The sequence below is a fragment of the Scyliorhinus canicula genome, chromosome 10 (genome assembly GCF_902713615.1).
Source record: "Scyliorhinus canicula chromosome 10, sScyCan1.1, whole genome shotgun sequence".
In the NCBI taxonomy this organism is placed as follows: Eukaryota; Metazoa; Chordata; class Chondrichthyes; order Carcharhiniformes; family Scyliorhinidae; genus Scyliorhinus; species Scyliorhinus canicula.
This window is the reverse complement of record NC_052155.1, coordinates 106,804,160-106,826,582: the sequence shown is the minus strand read 5'-3', so window position 1 is coordinate 106,826,582 and position 22,423 is coordinate 106,804,160. Positions and strand designations below refer to the sequence as shown.

At 47.3% G+C, this 22,423-nt stretch overlaps 1 protein-coding gene across 5 annotated transcripts in view; it reads left to right on the top strand.

The window, feature by feature from the left end:
* Nucleotides 1-22,423, top strand: part of mybl1 (v-myb avian myeloblastosis viral oncogene homolog-like 1) — a 174,476-nt gene that overhangs the window by 140,356 nt on the left and 11,697 nt on the right. For 4 of the 5 annotated variants that reach the window (XM_038809506.1, XM_038809507.1, XM_038809510.1 and 1 more), the window contains 3 exons: nucleotides 2,638-2,754; nucleotides 2,885-2,992; nucleotides 9,304-9,453. In XM_038809506.1, coding sequence (XP_038665434.1) covers nucleotides 2,638-2,754; nucleotides 2,885-2,992; nucleotides 9,304-9,453 — 375 coding nt within the window. The remainder of the gene's footprint in view (nucleotides 1-2,637; nucleotides 2,755-2,884; nucleotides 2,993-9,303; nucleotides 9,454-22,423) is intronic. The other variant, XM_038809509.1, reaches the window with a different exon arrangement.

Below are 22,423 nucleotides of genomic sequence, written 5' to 3'. Positions count from 1 at the left end.
ATGTCTTACAAACCTAATAGAATTCTTTGAGGAAGTGACAAAGTTAATTGATGAGGGAAGGGCTGTAGATGTCGTATACATGGACTTTAGTAAGGTGTTTGATAAGGTTTCCCATGGCAGGTTGATGGAAAAAGTGAAGTCGTATGGGGTTCAGGGTGTACTAGCTAAATGGATAAAGAACTGGCTGGGCAACAAGAGACATAGAGTAGTGGTGGAAGGGAGTGTCTCAAAATGGAGACGGGTGACTCGTGGTGTTCCACATGGATCCGTGCTCGGACCACTGTTGTTTGTGATCTACATAAATGACCTGGAGGAAGGTATAGGTGGTCTGATTAGCAAGTTTGCAGATGATACTAAGATTGGTGGAGTTGCAGATAGCGAGGAGGACTGTCAGAGAATACAACAAAATATAGATAGATTGGAGAGTTGGGCAGAGAAATGGCAGATGGAGTTCAATCCAGGCAAATGCGAGGTGATGCATTTTGGAAGATCAAATTCAAGAGCGGACTATATGGTCAATGGAAGGGTCTTGGGGAAAATTGATGTGCAGAGAGATCTGGGAGTTCAGGTCCATTGCACCCTGAAGGTGGCAACGTAGGTTGATAGAGTGGTCAAGAAGGCATACAGCATGCTTGCCTTCATCGGACGGGGTATTGAGTACAAGAGTTGGCAGGTCATGTTACAGTTGTATAGGACTTTGGTTCGGCCACATTTGGAATACTGCGTGCAGTTCTGGTCGCCACATTACCAGAAGGATGTGGATGCCTTGGAGAGGGTGCAGAGGAGGTTCACCAGGATGTTGCCTGGTATGGAGGGTGCTAGCTATGAAGAAAGATTGAGTAGATTAGGATTGTTTTCGTTGGAAAGACGGAGGTTGAGGGGGGACCTGATTGAGGTCTACAAAATTATGAGAGGTATGGACAGGGTGGATAGCAACAAGCTTTTCCCAAGAGTGGGGGTGTCAGTTACAAGGGGTCACGATTTCAAGGTGAGAGGCAGAACGTTTAAGGGAGATGTGCGTGGAAAGTTTTTTACGCAGAGGGTGGTGGGTGCCTGGAACGCTTTACCAGCGGAGGTGGTAGAGGCGGGCACGATAGCATCATTTAAGAAGCATCTAGACAGGTATATGAATGGGCGGGAACAGAGGGAAGTAGACCTTGGAAAATAGGAGACAGGTTTAGATAAAGGATCTGGATCGGCGCAGGCTGGGAGGGCCGAAGGGCCTGTTCCTGTGCTGTAATTTTCTTTGTTCTTTGATGTGCAGGTTAGGTTGATTGGCCATGATAAATTGCCCCTTAGTGTCAAAAAATTTAGGTGGGGTTACTGGATTTTGGGGATAGGGTGGAGGTGTGGGCTTACGTAGGGTGATCTTTCCAGGGGTGGGTACAGACACGGTGGGTCAAATGGCCTCCTGCACTGTAGGGATTCTATGAATTATTGGAGCTTGTAATAAAGGCCATATAATAATTGTTGGGGACTTTAATCTTCCTTTAGACTGGAGCAATCAAATTGGTAAGAGTGGTCCAGAGATATTTTCATGAAACTTTCTGGGGCAATAGGTTGTGGGAATGACTAGGGATAAAGCTATTTTAGACCTAATATGATGTAATGAAGCAGGATTAATTAGTGATGTCATTGTACAACTTCCACTTGATTGTAAGACCATTGAATTCCATGTTTAGATTTGAAAGTGACATACTCCATTCACAGGTAAACAAAGGGAATATTAATGTTCCTACCCACTTGAAGTCTAATAATTCCACCTGTGTGAAGTGACTTTGAAGCATATGATTTACTACAGATCCCAAAAAGTACTGTCATTACAGTATTCTTTAAAACGATATTTTCAGATCTTTGTCTTTGGCCACTAATTTTACAGTCTTTTTGTTTTCTGTCACCCTAATCTCTGAATCAAAGTATTGCTTAACCAGAAGCCAGTTGTAAGTCAGTAAGTAAGCAAGCACAGGGACTTCTGCAGGCAAGGCCACAGTCAGCAGACCTTTGGACGGCTCCCAGTTTACGGAGAGAACTTGAAAGGCCGAATAATATAATTCTGCTCCTATGTCTTGTGGTCTTGGGAGGCTGCCAGAATTGTGTTGGAGTAGCTAAATCCATAGAAAATGAGGTTCGGGTTTCAGCAGCAGATAGCTGAGGTAAAAGTGGAGTCCGGCAATACCACAGAGGTGGAAATAGATGGTTTGAATGATGGGCAATGGACATCAAGGTTGTGAACATTCTGGTTCAGCCTCAGTTGTCTGGGAGAAGGGTAGAGTTGATAGTTCTGTAATGAAGTCTGTGGCACGCACTAAAGTTAATTAATGTTTTACTAAGTATTTTCCTGCCTATTTCTTTAGTTTGGCTCCTTTCTAAATTATTCTAACGACAATTCTGTGGAATCACAAATATTTTTTAAAATATTTTACATTTTGAGGACCTGCATTGTTAAAACTATTAAAACGAGAAATTAATTCTTGGTCCTTTTCTACCTGCTATCCTTTATAAAGAAACCAATGAATTTTAACACAAAAGGAGGTTTTAACGTAATTTTAAACAATAATAGTTCCACGCTGTTTGAACAGTTTAAACACCCGTATTATTTTAAATGAAGAAAATGTAATCACTCTTTTGTCCATCCAGCCACAGTCACTTGCGCACTTAGAAGAGGATATTCGAGAGGTCTTGAAGAAGGAGACTGGCACTGACATATTACTTGGAGAAGGAATGGATCCCATCTTCAAAATTTGTGAGCAAGAGGTGCTAATATAGTTTCTCTTGTTTCTTCTTGTCGCCTTAATATTTTATGATCATGGCTATTCTGATTGATTTGTAAATTCCTGGTATTCATCTTACTCCTGTTCTTTTCCCCACCCTTAACAAATCACAGCATACTGCTCCTTTCAAGAAAGTTCGAAAATCTCTTGTTTTAGACACATGGATCAAGGATGACCTTGGTATTCAAAAGTTCACACCGACCACTGTTTCAGATGTACAGGTGAGTTTACTTATGCGTATTGCAAACTTTGCAAAGTAGTCATTTTTAGAAGCAAATTAATTTTACATTGTAGGGCCCTGAAGACCGAATTTTTGCAATTAGCTACAAAAACTTATTGCGATTAGCTACAAAGTTTAACCTCATATTCATTGTCATTGCTTCACATTTTAAGGAACATGCACATGATTTCTTTCACATATCTGCATGACTAATCATTTAAACAGTTTTATTTAAATCAACAGTTCATATTGTGTTACAATGAGAACGATCTGTGATCTAATAAAATTTCACATTTATAATTTTCCTGAGATTATTTCTATCAGTGGAAAATTCAATCTTTTAAAATGTTCTCCTTCTGACCACCTCTTTCTTGGTTTTATTCTCATGTTTTCCCCCATAATTTATTTTCCTCTGACAAAGATGATTTGAGATCCTTGCTGTTTTTATTCTTTACCTGAACTCCAAAGAGATCAGCCAAACAGGGTTTAGAAAACTTATCCATTGACTTAATTTATTTACTTTCTTTCCCAGCTCTCAATCTTCTTGTAAGGAACTAATCATTCTTCACTCAGCAAGTTGTCCTATCAGTATAGCCTTAAAAAATACAAGCTGTCCATGAAACCGCCGCACCTTACACAATGAAAATATATGCTTCACTAACAGACTGCAGCATAGATTGTGTTCATATCGAGCTTTTTGAATCGAATTATAAACCTTGGCAGTGCCATATAGCAGTTACCATACTGAAAACAAGCATGTTGCCTTATTTTTAGTGTCAGTTAGCTAGATAATATTTTATTGATTCAAACCCAATTCCATAAATTGAACTGATACTTCATTGCAGTTCTGAGGGAATGTTGTTTTGTCAGAGGTACTATCTGTGAAGCTGAAGATGCTTCTTGCCTGCTCTTTTGTTCTCTCAGTGGCTTGGCATATATTTATTCCTTAACTCATGCCATCAAAAACAGATTATCTGGTTATTCATTTTATTCATTCATGTGGGATCTTGCAGTGTGAAAATGGAGGATTGTGTTGGATTTAGTGCAGAAAAGTCAACGTTGGCTTTTTATGTATATTGAATTAAATTTGAAGGGGTTCACTGCGAAATGTTTTTTAAAAACTTTCTGAATAGTATTCCTCTTGCGGCTGATTTAATTATAGTTTTTAGTAGCATCAATTTCAATATGTGTTTTAGAATTAGTAGAGCTATTCAAATGAAATATTTGTGATTTAAGATTTCTGTCTCTGGAGAATTATCTGGAAGGAAAATCTTTTTAGCTGTTTAAAGAATTGATGATGCCGTAATATTTCTTTAAAACTTACCCTTTAAAATATAATTCCTTTTAAAGCCATTTATTCACATTGAGTATTGTGAGAGCTTTTGATTCAATTCCAATAATGGTTGCTTTTTTTATTTTGAGGTGCATTGTTCATTCAGCATTGTTCATTCAACCTCCACATACAAACGGAATTGTGAATAAAGGTTCAGCTAATCGGTGACAGTTTCATCCTGTAAATCTTGATTCCTTATTTCTTATAAGTGTGCACTATTTCTAACCATTTGTTCTCCGCAATGTGGGTAACAGATTGGTTCTCGAGAATAGGATAAAATTGCTCACTAGTCTGGAGCATTAAGATTCAGTTGCTTCTTCTGAGGCTTTGGCAATGGGAGGAGTCTTGAATTATCTCTGTTGTGAGGAGTGGAATTACTTAATAGGGTCAAAATTTCAAACTGCTTCTCGGGAGAGGAGTTTTGGATGGGGAAGAGATTTTGAATTACTTGTCCATGTGGGGTGGGGTAGCTGGATTCCAAGTTGCATCTTGGTAATGGAAGGAGAACTGAGGTTTTTGGTACATTGTCTATTTTTTGCCATCTCCACAGGACATTCTTAGCCCTTGCTCATTAATTGTTGCCAAAATATGTGATGGAATTCTCTCCACTTGCCTGGATGAGTGCAGTTCCAACAACACTCAAGCTCGGCACTATCCAGGACAAAACAGCCTGCTTAATTGGCACCCCATCCATTACTGTAAACCTTCCTTCCAGAACTGGTGCAGCAGAGTGTACCATTTACAAGTGCAGTGCAGCAATTCACTAAGGCTCCTTTAACAGCATCTTCCGAATCTGTGACTTCTACCATCTCAAAGGAAAGGGCAGTAGATGCATGGGAACAACTTCACCTTCAAGTTTCCCTCCAAGCCACACACTGTCCAAGGACATGCAAGTTAGGTGGATTGGCCATGATAAATTGCCCTTAGTGACCACAAATCTCAGGAGGGTTTATTGGGGTATGGGGATAGGGTAGAAGTGAGGGCTTAAGAGGGTCGGTGCAGACTCGATGGGCTGAATGGTCTCCTTCTGCACGGTATGTTCTATGTTCTGTCTTGACTTGGAACTATATCATTGCTCCTTCACTGTCGCTGGGTCACAATCCTGGAACTTTCTCCCTAAAAGTACTGTGGGTGCACCTACACCACATGGACTGCAGGGGTTCAAGAAAGTAGATCACCACCACCTTCTTGAGGCCAATTGGGATTGGCAATAAATGCTGGCCTATAGGAGGGGTGCTGCCCCCGACGATGTCACAGGCCACGATTTCGCTGATTCTGAAGCGGGACAAGAACCCGGAGCTGTGTGTGTCCTACAGGCCGATATCCCTGTTAAACGTGGACACCAAACTGCTGGCCAAGACTTTGTCCTCCAGGATTGAGGATTGTGTTCCGGATGTTATTGGGGAGGACCAGAGGGATTTGTTAAGGGTAGGCAGTTGGTGGCCAATGTAAGAAGGTTGTTAAATGTGATCATGATGCCCCCAGAAGATAGGGAGGTGGAGGTAGTGATCACAATGGATGCAGAAAAGGCTTTTGATCGGATAGAATGGGATTATCTGTGGGAGGTACTGGGACGGTTCGGATTTGGGCGGGGCTTTATTGACTGGGTCAGGTTGCTGTATCAGGCTCCTGTGGCAAGTGTACGGACGAATAGGACAATATCGGACTATTTTTGACTGCACCGGGGGGCGAGACAGGGATGCCCCTCTCCCCACTGTTGTTTGCGCTGGCTATAGAGCCGTTGGCAATTGCTCTGAGAGCCTCGAGGGGCTGGTGGGTGGGGGGGGGGGGGGTGGAGCACAGAGTCTCGCTCTATGCATACGACCTGCTTCTGTATGTATCGGACCCATTAGAGGGGGATGGAAGAAATCATGAGGATTCTAGGGGAATTTGGCCGGTTTTCGGGGTATAAGCTAAATATGGTCCAGGCGAGGGGACAGGAGAGGCGATTGGGGAGCTGCCGTTTAGATTAGTAGGGGGAAGCTTTAGTTACCTAGACATGCAAGTGGCGTGGGAATGGGACCGGCTGCATAAATTAAATCTGGCCCTGCTAGTAGACCAAATGAAGGACAATTTTCGGAGATGGGATGCGCTCCCGTTGTCATTAGCTGGGAGGGTGCAGACGGTGAAGATGACGGTCCTCCCGAGATTCCTGTTCATGTTTCAATGTCTCCCCATCTTTATTTCGCAGTCCTTTTTTAAACGGGTCAGCAAAGTGATCTCTGGCTTTGTTTGGGCGGGTAAGGAAGGTAATGCTTGAGCAGAGACGGGGAGAGGGCGGGCTGGCGCTGCCAAATTTTAGTAACTATTACTGGGCGGCGAATATAACCATGATCAGGAAGTGGGTGGTGGAGTCGGCATGGGAGTATATGGAGGCAGCTTCATGCAAGGGCACCAGTCTGGGGGCATTGGTAACTGCACCTCTGCCGTTCCCGCCGGCATGGTACTCCACCAGCCCCGTGGTGGCGGCGGCCCTGAGAGTCTGGAGGCAATGGAGGAGACATGTGGGAGCAGAGGGAGCATCGGTCTGGTCCCCAATCTGTAATAATCACCGGTTTGCCCCAGGAAATATGGATGGGGGGTTCCGGATATGGCGGAGAGCAGGGATTTAGAGGATGGGGGAAATGTTTATAGAGGGGAGCTTTCAGAGTATGAGGGCGCTGGAGGAGAAGTTTGGGTTGGCGAGGGGAAACAAATTCAAGTATCTGCAGGTGCGGGACTTCCTACGTAAACAAGTGTCAACCTTCCCGCTCCTACCACCAAGGGGGATTCAGGACAGGGTAGTTACGATGTCACAGGCCACGATTTCGCTGATTCTGAAGTGGGTGGGTAGGAGATGGGAGCGTCTCGGACATTTACAACGAACTTATGGGGTCAGAGGAGATGCAGACCGAGGAGCTGAAGCGCAAGTGGGAGGAGGAGCTGGGAGGAGAGATAGAGGATGGGTAGAGTCAAAACATCCGCAACATATGCCAGGCTCAGCCTGATACAAGTTAAGGTTGTTCACCGGGCTCACAAGACAGTGGCCCGGATGAGCAGATTCTTTGGGGTGAAAGACAGGTGTGCAAAATGTGCGGGAGGACCAGCGAACCATGTCCACATATTCTGGACATGTGCGAAGCTTAGGGGATTTTGGCAGGGGTTTGCAGATGTCATGTCCACGGTGTTTAATAACAAGGGTGGCGCTGAGTCCAGAGGTGGCGATTTTTGGGGTGTCGGAAGACCCGGGAATCCAGGAGTAGAAAGAGGCAGACGTTCTGGCCTTTGCTTCCCTGGTAGCCTGGAGACTGATACTATTAGCTTGGAGGGACTCCAAGCCCCCGAAGTCGGAGGCCTGGCTATCGGACATGGCTAGCTTTCTCTGTTTGGAGACAATCAAGTTCGCCTTGAGAGGGTCACTGTTAGGGTTCACCCGGAGGTGGCAACGGTTCATCGACTTCTTTGTGGAAAATTTATCGTCAGTGGGGGGGGGGGGGGGGGGGGGGATGATATGTATAGGATTGGAGTACATGGAGAAGGAGGGATCCTGGGGGACTTTAGTAATAGTACATGTTCTGGAAGGTTCTGTAGATGTTTTGGGTTTGATTGGATAGGTAAGAGTCCATCTGTGAACAAGTTCCACTGAGCTGGACAACAGAGCAGGATCATTGGAAAAATATGGGGCTGGATTCACTGATTTTGAGGCCCATGTCGGCAGATACGACAGATAAAATGGCCGATTTCACCGTCTGCGATCGTAGAATCCTGCCCATGGTGTTTTTGATCATTTTATAAACTAAGATCAGTTGAGGATGAAGAGGGTTTGTGACTTCAGTAGGGCAGTTTGTGCCATGGCAAGGGTGAAAATCTGATTAGAGAAATTCGCGATGGAATGCAAGAAAGATGGATTTCTCTAAAATTAACAGCCAAATTTATTTGCAACATTTGTAATACAAAAGTAAAAGAAAACGGCAAAATATGCGGTGGTCTACATAACTTGAAAAGAAATACAGTTTGTGCAACATACGCGTGGTTGTATTCTTCTTTGAAAGAAGTTCGATTTGCATCTACAGAACACTCATGTAGCCTAGTTCCTGTTCCTGCATTTAGGGAGAATGCAAAATCAGGTAAGATTGCTTTTCCTGATTTGCTGTCGGTGACTCTTGTTGGATTTGTGTGCCTGACCTTTTAACACCTAACATGAGACAGCACCTTCAGGAGAGAATGGGAAAAAGTGGCAAAGCATAAAACTATCAAAGTAAATATTGTCCTCGTCAAAAGATACATTTTTTAAACTTGCAGTTTGGAGGCTTCTTACTTTCCACAGGGAGGGGAAAAATTACAGGTGAGTCAATCTAGATTTGTCTTGCCTGTCCACTGGCATTTGGTATGAGTCATTGGATGAAGGTTTACCAAACTGATTCCAGGAATGGCGTGACTGTTTTATGAGGAGAGATTGACCAGGTTGGGAATGTTCTCGCTGGAGTTCAGAAGAATAAGGGGGGATCTCATAGAGACTTATAAAATTCGAACGAGACTAGACAGGGCAGATGCAGGGAAGATGTTCCCAATGGTGGGTGTGTCCAGAACCAGGGGCCAGTCTGAGGATTCAGGGTAAACCATTTCGGGCATATATAAGGAGACATTTCTTCACACAAAGAATGGTGAGCCTGTGGAATTCATTACCATAGGAAGTAGTTGATGCTAAAACATTGAATATATTCAAGAGGCGGCTAGATATAGCACTTGGGGAGAATGGGATCAAAGGCTATGGGGAGAAAGCAGGATTAGGCTATTGAGTTGGATGATCAGTCATGATCGTGATGAATGGCGGAGCAGGCTCGAAGGGCCAAAAGGCCTCATCTGCTCCTATCTTCGATGTATGTATCTATGAACTTAGAAGTTGCTTGCTTATAATGCCCTTTTCGTTGGGAAAGAATGTGGGAATCAAATGGGGGGGAAAAAGTAAATGGGGGAAATAAGTTGCCTCTGTGTTACAGTCTGAAAGCTTGTTGACCAGCTCGTTACTGAGGATACTTTTACCTGAAAAATCGGACATCACCAGAGGTACATGGGGCAGAAATGTTATCTTGTCTGAGATAAAGCAGCAAAAGACTTCAAAAGCTATATTGTTTGAAACTCCAATACAGGTAAGCTGTGGCTTTGGTCTTTTTGAAGGTCTGCATGCATTAAAGGAAAAACAAATATTCGTTTCACATCATCCATATCTCAACGAAGTAATTAAACAAGGCAACTGGGAGAATCTGATTATGTTCTTGTGTTAAGAAATTTAAACTTCAGGGAAGACACTCTGCTTCAGACATGTTACTTGCTATTTGTTAATTTGGTTAATGAATCCTTCTTGTAGTTTAGTATTTTTTTCACTTTAAAAAGGGACAAAAGTCAGAAATGACGTTTTTGGTTGCAACCTTTTTGGAAAAGCTACAATTTGATCCTGTACCTCCGATATACCTTCAATTCTGGCTACTTGACCCAACACGAATGGCAGACAGAATTTTACATTCGAGAAACAGGCAGATGTCCCAATCCAACTTAAATTTGTGTATGATAATGTCAGATCAGTCGGATTCCTTTATTATGGAAGGAAAGCAGGTCCAAAAGTCCCGTCTCCTTCCAACTCAGGCCAATACACATCATTGAGGCAATTAAATTGCCAATTCCCTGTTATTTTGCATAGTTCATGCAGGGGCAGCACAGGCAGATGGGAATCGTGCAGAATGTTCCAAAGGGCTTCAGGTCAGGTAAGAGCCAGCACCTTGGAAGTAGAGGGCTGTATCCAAGTCTACAGGGGAAGTCGGTGAAATTATCTTGTGTTGTGCACAAGTTTGCAGTTATGCCAATGAAGATGTCAACTGTGGGGCTAATTTAGGAAGAATATCATCAACCAAAGAGGGGCAATTACAGGGCAGGGTGCAGCAATAGAAGCCAAAGGTGCCATGGGAATAGTCCACTCCTGTGGAGGCTCCTGTAATTGAAGATGAGAGGAGGGTTGATGGCCAACGGCAATAACAATCACCTATCAGCACTACGAGCATCATGGTGACTTCCAAGGCCCAGAAGCTGAGTGAAGGGAATGTTGGAAAGTACAAGGAAGGAGAAGACACTACCCCGAAGGGTGTACAGGCATCACTTCATAAGACTGTGCATCAGTGATGCAGCAAACTATGTATCTCCAGTTAGGCAACGATGTCCACCTGTGGCATGATTTCTGGGGCAATAAGTTCCAACTGTTTGGATGGCAATTCAACACCTGTGGCACTGAAGGATTTTTGCAGCATCTTGTAATCTTCAGCTCATCACTGTTTCAAACTAGAGATGGATGCATTGTTCAGGAGAATAGAAATCTTAGGCAGAATATTACACTCTCCCAAGGTTGGTTCTGAAGGCCCCTCCGAGTTGGGGCACCCTCCCTCCCCTGGCCATTGGAGCTTTTGGACCCCCCCTACCTCTGCTGCAATCACTCCCATCCTGCCACAGGACTTGGTCCCAGACAGAGCACTGCAGTACTACTTCTAGTCACTGCAGCACTGTGTCTGATCTAGGATTGGCCGACATCTAATGGGGCGGGACCTCCTTCCAAGGATGAACAAAGTCTTGCCCACTGCCAATCAATGCCCAAGTGAACGTTAAATGGCAGTGGGGGTTAGGGAGTCAGATGCTGCATGTTAGCATCGGCGACACGGTAGCATAGTGGTTAGCACTGTTGATTCATAGCGCCAGGGTCCCAGGTTTGATTCCCAGCTTGGGGCATTGTCTGTGCACGTCTGTACATTCTCCCTGTATCAGCGTGGGTTTCCTCCAGGTGCTCCGGTTTCCTCCCACAAGTCCCGAAAGACATGCTTGTTAGGTAAATTGGACATTCTGAATTCTCCCTCAGTGTACCTGAACAGGTGCTGTAGTGTGGCAACCAGGGGATTTTCACAGTAACTTCACTGCAGTGTTAATGTAAGCCTACTTGTGACGCTAATAAAGATTATTTTTATTGTTATTGGGTGCAGAATTTCGGGCTCGCCATCCTTAAAATTCTACCCCTTCATACAGTTCAACCACTGATGATGAGAGATGGGCTGAGAGAGTGAGAGACTTTGGTCGATTGTGTGCTTTTCAGTACGTGATGTAGCTTTACTTAGAGTTGGTGTACTTGGTCACCGCTTTTGTTTCCTCCTACGCGACATGCTTGGCCAGTTCCCCAGGCAGCACAAACGCATGGCAGTCTGGATCGCCTGGAAGCTGATAGTGTCTCTCTTATTGTAATGGACCAGACGTGGGCGACTTGGTGTTGCAGTGGTTAGCACTGCTGCCTAGGGCGCTGAGGACCTAGGTTTGATTCCGACCGCGGGTCACTATCTGTGTGGAGTTTGCATATTCTCCCAGTGTCTGTGTGGGTTTCACCCCCCCCCCCCCATAACCCAAAGATGTGCGGGTTAGGTGAATTGACCACGCTAAATTGTGCCTTAATTGGGGGAAAAAATGATTAGGTACTCTAAATTTATAAGAATAAAGAATCGATGGCAAGGGACTGCATCAATCACCTTCAAAGATCAAGGCCATTGCCAAGGCACCTGCACCTCAAAATATCAGCCAACTTCAATCTTTCTTAGGCTTACTAAATTACAATGGAAGGTTTACCCCTACTCTGGGGATTATTCGGAAATCCCCAATCTACTGTGCCAGAATAAACAAAATGGAAATGGGATGAACGTGAGAGAGCATTCGTGAAAGCCAAACTCAAGTCAGAAGTCCTGTCATATTTTGATCCAAATGGACTCCTGCAACTGGCATGTAATGCATCATCTTATGGGGTTGGGCAATGGTGTCCCACATAATGCCCACTGGTGAAGAGAAGCCGATGGCCTTCATGTCGAGGACCTTGAATAAAGCCAAAAGCAATTATGTGCAGATCGAGAAAGAAGCCCCTGGGAATCATTTGTGGAATTAAAATGTTCTACCATTTCATATATGGGAGGAAATTCACTTTATTGATGGACCATCATCCACTAACCAGGATTTTGGACCTCCTACTGGGATTCCATCAATGGCAGCGAGCAGCTGCAGAGGTGGGCATTGCTCCTGTCAGCACACATAGATGATCGAGTATCGTCAGTCAAACCTTCATGAGAATGCAGATGGACCCTTACCAAATAGTTTGTCAATAAGCAGTTAGTGTGGAAACATTTTCTACTTTGAGCAAGTAGATAACACTCCCATAACTGCAGGGCAGGTGAAGAAGCATACCTGAAGCGATCCAGCATTGTCGGAGGTCATGGGCATGGTGCTTCAAGGCAAGACTTCAGGAGCAAACCCCAAAGCCATATTCCTCCCGAAGACTTGTTATCTATGCAGGCAGGTTTCTGCTTTGGAGAATGAGAGTCATCATACCACTATTACTAAGAAAATGTATTAAAGCAATTACAGAAATGCCACTGTGGTATCGTAAGGATGAAGGAGACAGCCAGGAGCTATTTGTGGTGGCTGGGGCTAGATGTCAAAATCAAGGCGAGAGCGGGAATCTGTTTGTCTTATGTAAGGTTGCGGACCTTTCCGCCGTTAACCCCATAGCATCCGTGAGAATGGGCAGATGAGGCCTGGCAACAGGTATATGTTGATTACACTGAACCATTGGAAGCGCGCATGTTTCTCATTCTATTTTCTAAAAATATTTCATTCAGACATTTTCATAAAAACAAACCAAAGCAGAAGATAAATCATATAACATTATAAATCACCAACACCCACTCTTCCCCCCCCCCCCTCCCCCACCTGCTCCCCGCCCTCATTCCCTTCTCCCATCCTGCCTTCCCCATTTTCACCCTCTTTGCTGACCCCTCAATCCTGCTAAAAGAAGTCGATGAACAATTTCCACCTCTGAGTGAATCCCTGAACCAACCCCCTCAGGACGAACTTCACCTTCTCCAGCTTCAGGAATTCTACCTGGTCACTCACTCACTCACCCCTGCTTCAGCGGCTCCGAGTTCCTCCATCCCAGCAAGATCCATCTCCGGATTATTAGGGAGGCAAAGGCCAAAACATCGGTCTCTCTCGCCCCCCGGACTCTCGGGTGTTCTGACACCCCTAATAACGCTACTTCTGGACTCGGGGCCACCTTCACCCCCAGCACCTTGGACATTACGTCCGCGAACCCCCGGCAGAACACATTTAGCTTCCGACATGCTCAGAACATGTGGACGTTATTCGCGGGCCTCTCCACGCTCCACCCACACCTGTCCTCTACCCCCTCAAAAAAAACCTACTCATCCGCCCTACCGTCATGTGCTCTAAGAATTACCTTAATCTGAATGAGGCTTAGTCTCTCACACGACGAGGACGCATTCATCCTCCTCCCACATCCCGGTCTCCACCACCCCTCCCAGCTATTCCTCCCACCTGTGCTTTATATCCCCACCAGGGCCCCTCCCAAGCCATCAGCTCCTTGTAAACCTCAAACACTTTCTCCTCCCTCCTCTGTCTCCTCCTTCGACAGTACCTTATCCTGCAATCCCAAAGGTGGTAGCCCAGGTAAAGACACCACCCCTCTCCTCACAAAATCCCGAACCTGCAGGTACTTGAAACCGTTCCCCCATGGCAACTCGTACTCTTCCTCCAGGTCCTCCAACTTCATGAAACTGCCCCATAAACAGGTCTCCGAATCGCTCGATCCCTGCCTGCCGCTACCCCCGAAACCTCTCATTCAGCCCCCACCGGTACAAACGTATGGTTGTCACAAATTGGTGCCCACACCGGACCCTCCAGTCCTGAATGTTGCCTCCACTGCTCCTACACCCTCGAGGCTGACACCACCACTGGGTTCACAGAGTGCCTGGCTGGCGAGAATGGCAGAGGTGCTGTTAACAACATCCTTAAGCTCGATCCCCTGTAAGAAGCCGCCTACATCCGCCCCCATGCTGACCCCTCCCCAATTACCCTTTTCCTAAACATGGCGCTGTTCGCCGCCCAGTAATAGTTCATTATATTTGGCAACGTCAACTCCACCCGCTCCTAAAAGCCCTCCTGACCCGGGGGTCTTCCCCACCCACACAAACCCACAAATCAGTGCACTGACCTTTTTAAAGAACGCCTTTCAGGACAAAGATTGAGAGGTTCTGAAATACGAACTGAAACTTTCGCAGCACCGTCATTTTTACGGTCCGCAACCGTCCCGACACCAGCGACAATGGCAGCATATCCCACCTCTTAAAGTCCCCCTTCATCTGCTCCACCAACTGGTCAAATTCAGCTTGTGCAACTGTGCCCAACCCCGCATCACCTGAATGCCCAGGATATCTAAATCTCACCCTCACTACCTTAAACGGCAGCTCCCCTAACCTCCTCTCCGGCCCTATAGCCTCAACCAGGAATGCCTCGCTCTTTCCCATAGAACATAGAACAGTACAGGCCCTTCAGCCCACGATATTGTGCTGACCATTTATCCTAATCAAAGATCAACCTGCCCTACACCCCTTCAATTTACTGCTGTCCATGTGCCTGTCTCAGAGTCGCTTAAATGTCCCTAATGACTCTGACTCCATCACCTCTGCTGGCAGTGCATTCCATATACCCACCACTCTCTGTGTAAAGAACCTACCTCTGACATCCCCCCTATACCTTTCTCCGATCACCTTAAAATTATGTCCCTTCGTGACAGCCATTTCCACCCTGGGGAAAAGGCTCTGGCTATCCACTCTATCCATGCCTCTCATCGCCTTGTACACCTCTATCAAGTCACGTCTCTGCCTCCTCCAGTCCAGGCAGAATCCTGGTAAATCTCCTCTGTACCCTCTCCAAAGCATCCACATCCTTCCTATAATGAGGCGACCAGAACTGGACAAAATATTCCACGTGTGGTCTAACTAGGGTTTTATAAAGCTGCAGCAAAACCTCGCGGCCCAGCTTGTATCCAGAGAATCGGCCAAAATCCCCATAATGCCCCAAATACCACCCAATGGGTCCGAAATGTATAACCGGTCGCCCGCGTAAAGTGAGACCCTGTGCTCTCCTCCCCCCCCCCCCCCCCCCCCCAAAGTGCCATTGCCAGCGGCTCTATTGCCAAGGCAAAGAGCTTGTCCCCCAATACAGCTCAAGATATCCGGAACTCACTCGGTTCAACCGCCGCTTGCGACCAGTGCCTTGCACAACAACCGGACCCAGTCCACAAATCCCTGCCTGAACCTGACCCGTTCCAATACCTCCCACAGATATTCCCACTCCACCCGGTCGAACGACTTCTCTGCTTCCACTACCACTTCCATCTCCAGAGGCATTATAATTACATTGAGTAGCCACCTTACATTCACCGACAGCTGCCTCCCTTTCACAAACCCCATTTGGTCCTCGCCCATCAGCCTGGGTGCACAGTCTTCAATTTACAAAGTCAACAGCTTCACCAACAACTTGGCGTCTATGTTCAGTAATGCTATTGGGCAGTACGACACACACTGCTCTGTGTCCTTGAACTTTTTCAATATCAGAGAGATGGAAGACTGCAATAGTGTAGAGGGGAGATCCCCCTCTCTCTAGCCTCGTTGTGTGCCCTTACCAGCAGTGGCCCCAGGTTCTCTCCCGCCCCCCCCAAATTATTTATAGAACTTCTCCGGAATCCCATCCGGCCCCTGGGCCTTCCCTGCCTGCATTGCTCCCATACTTTCCATCACCTCCCTCAGCCTGATTTGGGGCCGCCCAATCCCTGCTCCAACTCCTCGTCCACCTTGGGAAACTCCAACCCATCCAGAAACCGGCACACCCCCCCCCCCCCCCCCCCAACCCCAGCTGGGGGCTTCGACTTGTACAAAAAACAATACAACACAGGAAAAGCCCCTGCGGTTGTCCAAGCTTGCGCTGACTATGGTACCTGCCTAAACTATAACCGTATGCACTTACGGAGGAGTCCATATCCTTCCATTCCCACCCTATTCGTATAATTGTCTAGATGCCCCTTAAATGCTGCTATCGTACCTGCTCCCCAGGCAGAGCGTTCCATATATTTACCACCCTCTGTGTAAAGAAAACGTGCCTTGCACATGTTCTAAACTTTTCCCCACGCACTTTAAACCTATGTCCCCTAGTGCTTGACTCTCCTACCCTAGGAAAGAGCATCTATCAACTCTGCCCATGCCACTCATAATCTTGTAGACCTCTACAAGGTCGCCTCTCAACCTCTGTCATCCCAGTGAGAACAGACCGAGTTTATCTAAACTCTCGTCATAACTAATGCCCTCCATACCAGGCAACATCCTAGTCAACCGCTTCTGTACCCTCTCCAAAGCATTCACATCCTTCTGGTAGTGTGGCGACCAGAATTGGACACAATATTCCAAATGAGGCCTGTACAGCTGCAACAGGACTTGCCAATTTTTATATTCAATGCCATGACCGATGAAGGCCAGCATGCCGTATGCCTTCTTGACCACTGTATCCACATGCGTTGCTACTTTCAGTGATCAGTGGACATGCACGCCCAGATCTCTCTGCTTGTCAATACTCGCAAGAGTTCTACCATTTACTGTGTAATTTAACACCACCCTTGCTTCCCATCTCGTCCTTTACCCTGCCAATCTCCCACACCACCTCTTGCTTACTCAACTGGAGGGCCTGCATCCTGCTCGCTTTCTCGTATTCATATACTGCACCTCTGGCCCTCCGTATCTGCCCCACCTCCTTCCCCGTGGACACTAATTCGAACTCCATCTGGAGCCTCTGCCTCTCCTTCAACAGCCCTGCCTCCGGGGCCTCCAACTACCTTCTGTCCACTCTCAGGATCTGATCTACCAGCCTTGCCATCACCGCCCATTCTGCCTTTTCCCAATGTCCTCTAATTGAGATAAACGCCCCCCCCCCCCCCCCCCCCCAACCACCTCGTTGAGTGCTTTCCACAGGGTGGCGGCCATGACCTCCCCCCCCCACATCATTTAGCTCCCAGATGGCTGCTCTCACCGGCTTGCAAACCTCCTCATCCACCAACAACCCCACATCTAACAACCACCCCCCCCCCCCGGTCTATTCGCAGATCCACCCAATGTGGTACCTGGTTGAAGACCACGGTCGCCGAATACTCCAAACATATCACCCCTGTCAGCAACGCCTTATTCAGCCCAAAAAAGTCAATCTGGGAGTACAATGGGAGATGTATAAAAATTCCTTTGCCCTCACAGGTCCACCCCCGTGTGATCCATGAACCCCTTCAGCTCGTTCGCCACTGCCGACACCTTCATCAATCCCAGGCTCAACTGGTCCAAATCCAGCTGTTAAAATCCACCTCCATGATCAACCGGTGTACGTCCAAGTCCAGAAATCTTCTACAACACCCACCTCGTAAAATCTACATCATCCTAGTTTGGGACATAAACATTTACTAGGACCACTGGCATCCCCACCAGCTTCCCACTCACCATCATGAACCACCTCCTCCCCCCACCAAATCTGCCGCAATGTTCCCCACCTCAAAGGCCACCTGCTTATTCATCAGCACTGCCACCCCCTTCATCTTCATCTCCAGTCCCAAGTGGAACACTGTCCCACCCATCCTTTCCTCAACCTTATCTAGTCCCCTATCTTTAAGTGCGTCTCCTGCAAAAAAGCTACGTCCGCCTTCAGATGGGTCAGGTGCGCAAACACACATGAACATTTGACCAGCCCATTCAACTCCCTCACGTTCCATGTGACCAGTCTGGCCGGGGGCTCCCCCTTTTTGAACCAGCCCCGGCCTGTGTCACGCAATACTCCAGGCGCACCCTCGGGTGTCCACTGTCATTGATCCTTTTCCAACTGCGCCAAATCAACCACACCCTTGCCACCCCCCCCAAACAAAACATCAACTCCTTCCCCCTCCCCTACACCTACCTCCTGACAAACCCCACTTCACTCCCGTTAACTAGCTCACCCAGCTAGCATCGTGGCCTTCACCCAAGGCTTCCATCCTCCCTTCTCTTCCCCCCCCCCCTCCCCTTCTCATCCACAATCCCCTAAAATGCAGCCAACGGTGCACTTGCCCTTAATGTTCCCCCATGAAAGGACTGCCCTCCAAAAACCCTGCGATCAAAACAAAATAAACACTACAAAGGGAAAAGTTTTCTGAGAACAAACAAAATCTTGCACAAACTCCTCCAAAGTTCAATGTCCTAACTCTCCTGCCAGTCCATTGTCCCTCATGAACTCCATTGCCTCTTCTGGCGTGCCAAAATAATATTCACGCTTCTGGAAAGTCACCCAGAGGCGGGCCGGATACAGCACGCCAAACTTCATCCCTTTCTTAAAGAGGGCAGCCAGGACCCAATTAATCCTGAACCCCTCTTCGGCAGTTCTGCACCCAAGTCGTGATACACCTGCAGCTCGTTTCCTTCCAGGTGCACTTCCTCGTCTGCCTTGCCCACCGAAGGATCTTCTCCTTATCCAGAAAGCGGTGCAACTGCACCATCATCGGCCGTCTGCGGCCTCATCAGTGCCCTGTGCACTCGATTGACCTCCAGGGGCCGGTAAAAGGCCCCTTCCCCCATCAACTGCTCCAACATTTTGGCCACGTACAGGCCGGCCTCTGCATCTTCGATGCCTTTGGGTAGCCCCATGATCCTCTCATTTTGTCTTGGATTCTCCAGATCCTCCATCTTCTCCTTCAGCCTCTTTTCGGTCTCCTGCATCACTCCCACCTCAGCCACCAACGAGGCCAACTGCTCCTCGTGCTCCCCAACGCCTCCTCCACTTTCTGGATCCCCCGTCCCTGGGACTCCAGCCTCTGCTCCACTCTCTCGGCCCTTGCTTTGATCGGCTCCACCACTTGGCCAGGTTTCCCAAGGCTTCCAACCTTTGCTGTCTGAACGTAGTGTTCAAAACTCCACTGGGCGGGGAAAAAGACCCCCTTGCCCTCCGCCATCTTACCCTGTGACCGCACCACAAAGTCTTTCCTGTTCCAGAAGCTCTTTCTTCTCGCCCCACTCTTAGTTCGTGAATCCATCCACCAGCCACACTGGAGGCATAACACCTTCTCCGGGTGCTCCTGCACCTCTTTCCATCAAAGACTTCACCCTTCGAAAATAAATATTCTGCTGAGTTTCTTGTTTATCTTTCAAGCTCTCCCGATCTTCAAAGGCTTTTTTTTTTGGAAAGTGGACACGATCATTTCTGACTTTGTACGGGTGGGGAAGGTGCCGAGGGTGGGGAGGACCCTGCTGCAGAAGCAGCAGGCGGGGTTGGCGTTGCTGAACTTGCTTCATTATTATTGGGTAGCGAATGTGGACAAAGTGCGACGGTGGTGGGAAGGAGAAGGGGTAGAGTGGGTTAGGATGGTGGAGGAATTTTGTAAGGGGTCTAGATTGAGGGCTATGGTGAAGGCAACGTTGGCAATGGCTCCGAGTAGGTATTCAAGGAGCCTGGTGGTGCAGCCCACAGTGAAGATATGGAATCAGCTGAGGAGGCATTTTAGGGTCGAAGGGATGTCGGTACTAACGCCGCTTTTCGAGAACCATGAGTTTGAGCCGGGGGGATGGATAGTGTATACAGGAGGTGGAGGGGAGTAGGGCTGGTCAAGGTGATGGATTTGTATTTGGAGGAAGGGTTCACCAATCTGGAGGAGCTAAGGGAGAGGGTGGAGCTGCCGAGGTATCTGCAGGTTAAGGACTTTGTGCGAAAGGTCTGGAGGGGGTTCCTAGGTTGCCGGGATACACCCTGCTGGAGCAACTGCTGCTTCCGAATGTGGATGGGGAGGGAAGAATTGGGGATATATACAAGTGGTTGGGGGAGCAGGGCGGCGAGCAGGTGGTGAAGATCAAAGAGAAATGGGAAGCGGAGTTGGGAGGGGAGATCAATTGGGGAGCATGGAGTGAGGCACTGCGTAGGGTAAACGGGACCTCTTGTGCAAGAATGAGCCTGATACAGTTTAAGGTGGTGCACAGGCTGCATATGACTCGGGTGAGAATGAGTGGGTTCTTTCATGGGGTAGCAGATGAGTGTGAGAGGTGTGGGCGGGGGCCAGAGAATCACCCGCACATGTTTTGGGGTTGCGAAAAATTGGGAAGATTCTGGGTGGGTGTGTTCGCAGTCTTAGCCAGGATTGTGAAGGAGGAGGTGGATCTGAACCCTTTGGTGGAGATATTTGGGGTCTCATAGAAACCGGAGCTCGTGGAGAGGAGGAAGGCCGATGTCTTGGCCCTTCACCTCTCTGAATTTTGCTGGAGTGGCGGTCGGCATCGCCACCGGGGTAGCAGCTTGATTGGGTGACCTGTACGACTTCCTGTGATTAGAGAAGATAAAGTATGAGTTAAGGGGCTCTTCACGGGGGTTTGAGAAAAGGTGGGGGATGTTTGTGACCGTGTTTGAGGGGCTGTTCGTTGCGGGGGAGGGGGGGTGAAAAAGAGGAAACATCTGCACAGACTGTATAGTTGATTGTCGGGAAGCATGTTTCCCAGGGTGTTTGTTCGCTGTACATGTTTTGATACATGCTTGTAATAAAATACGTTTCAAAAAAAGACTTCACCCTTCGGACGGGGAAATGACCAGAAAATACTGCCTTGGTTGCCACCTGAAGTCCCCATGTTTTTCATTCTAGTTGATGCTCACTCGAAATGGCTTTAAGTTGCCATCATGAAGTCAACGTCATTGGAGAAAACAGTTGAGAGATAGGGTGAAATCTTCATATTCGGTTATCCTGAACAACTGGTGACTGATAATGGGCCACGGTTCATATCTCAAGAGTTCATAACCCACTTCAGGAACGAACCTCACTTTGCCACAAATGGGCTGACTAATCATTTTGTATAGATGATGAAGAGGTGTAAGCATGCAGGTACAGCAAGCGTTAAAGAAGCAAATTGTATGCTGGCCTTCATAGAAAGAAAATTAGAGTACAGGAGCAGGGATGTCTTGCTGCAATTATACATAAAGAAGTCTTACAACACCAGGTTAAAGTCCAACATGTTTCTTTCAAACACTAGCATTCGGAGCACTGCTCCTTCCTCGCCTGAGGAAGAAGCACTGCTCCGAAAGCTAGTGTTTGAAACAAACATGTTGGACTTTAACCTGGTGTTGGACTTTAACCTGGTGTTGTAAGACTTACTGTGCCCACCCCAATTCAACGCTGGCATCTCCACACCATGGCAATTATACAGTGCCTTGGTGAGACCACATCTGGAATACTGTGTGCAGTTTTGGTCTCCTTATCTGAGGAAGGATGTTCTTGCTATAGAGGCAATGCAGCAAAGGTTTAACAGACTGATTTCTGGGATGCAGGACTGTTGAATGAACAGAAATTGAGTTGGTTGGGATTGTATTCACTGAAGTTCAGAAGACTGAGGGGGATCTCATAGAAACCTATAAAATTCTAACACGACTGGACAAGGTGGCTGCAGGAAGGATATTCCCGATGGTGGGTGTGTCCAGAACCAGGGTCATTCATTCAACCAGAGAATTCGTCCTTTTAGGACCGAAGTGAGAAATTTCTTCACCCAGAGAGTGCTAAGCCTGTGGAATTCTAACCACAGGAAGTAGTTGAGGCCAAAACATTGTGGGCGGGTGGCCACTCGGCCCATCGGGGCCCGGAGAATTACCAGGGAGGCCGCTGCCAATGGTCCCCGACCAGTGTTGCGTGATTCCCGGCCCCGCCCGAAAACCGGCGCTGGAGAATTCGTCAGCAGCCAACGTCGGGGCGGGATCCAGGGGGTCGGAGAATCCCACCCTGTATGTTTCCAAGAAGAGGTTAGATATAGCACATGGGGCATAGGGGATCAAAGGATATGGGTACGGTGGGATTAGGCTGTTGAGTTGGATGACTAATCATGAATGGTGGAGCAGGCTCGAAGGGCCGAATGGCCTCCTCCTGCTCCTATTTTTATGTTTCTATGTTTCCCGAGAACCTGGGACATCACCAACCCAATTGGGGAAAATAGCATCTCAATTGCAAATCAAAAGGGGTGGCGCAGTGGTTAGCACTGCTAACTCTGCGCTGAAGACCTGGGTTCGATTCCAGCCCCTGGTAACTGTTCATCAGGCGTTTGCACATTATCCCAATGTTTGCATGGGTTTCACCTCCATAACCCAAAGATGTGCACGGTAGGTGGGTTGGCCATGTTAAATTCCCCCTTAAATTGGAAAAAAAAGAATTGGGAACTCTATAAATTG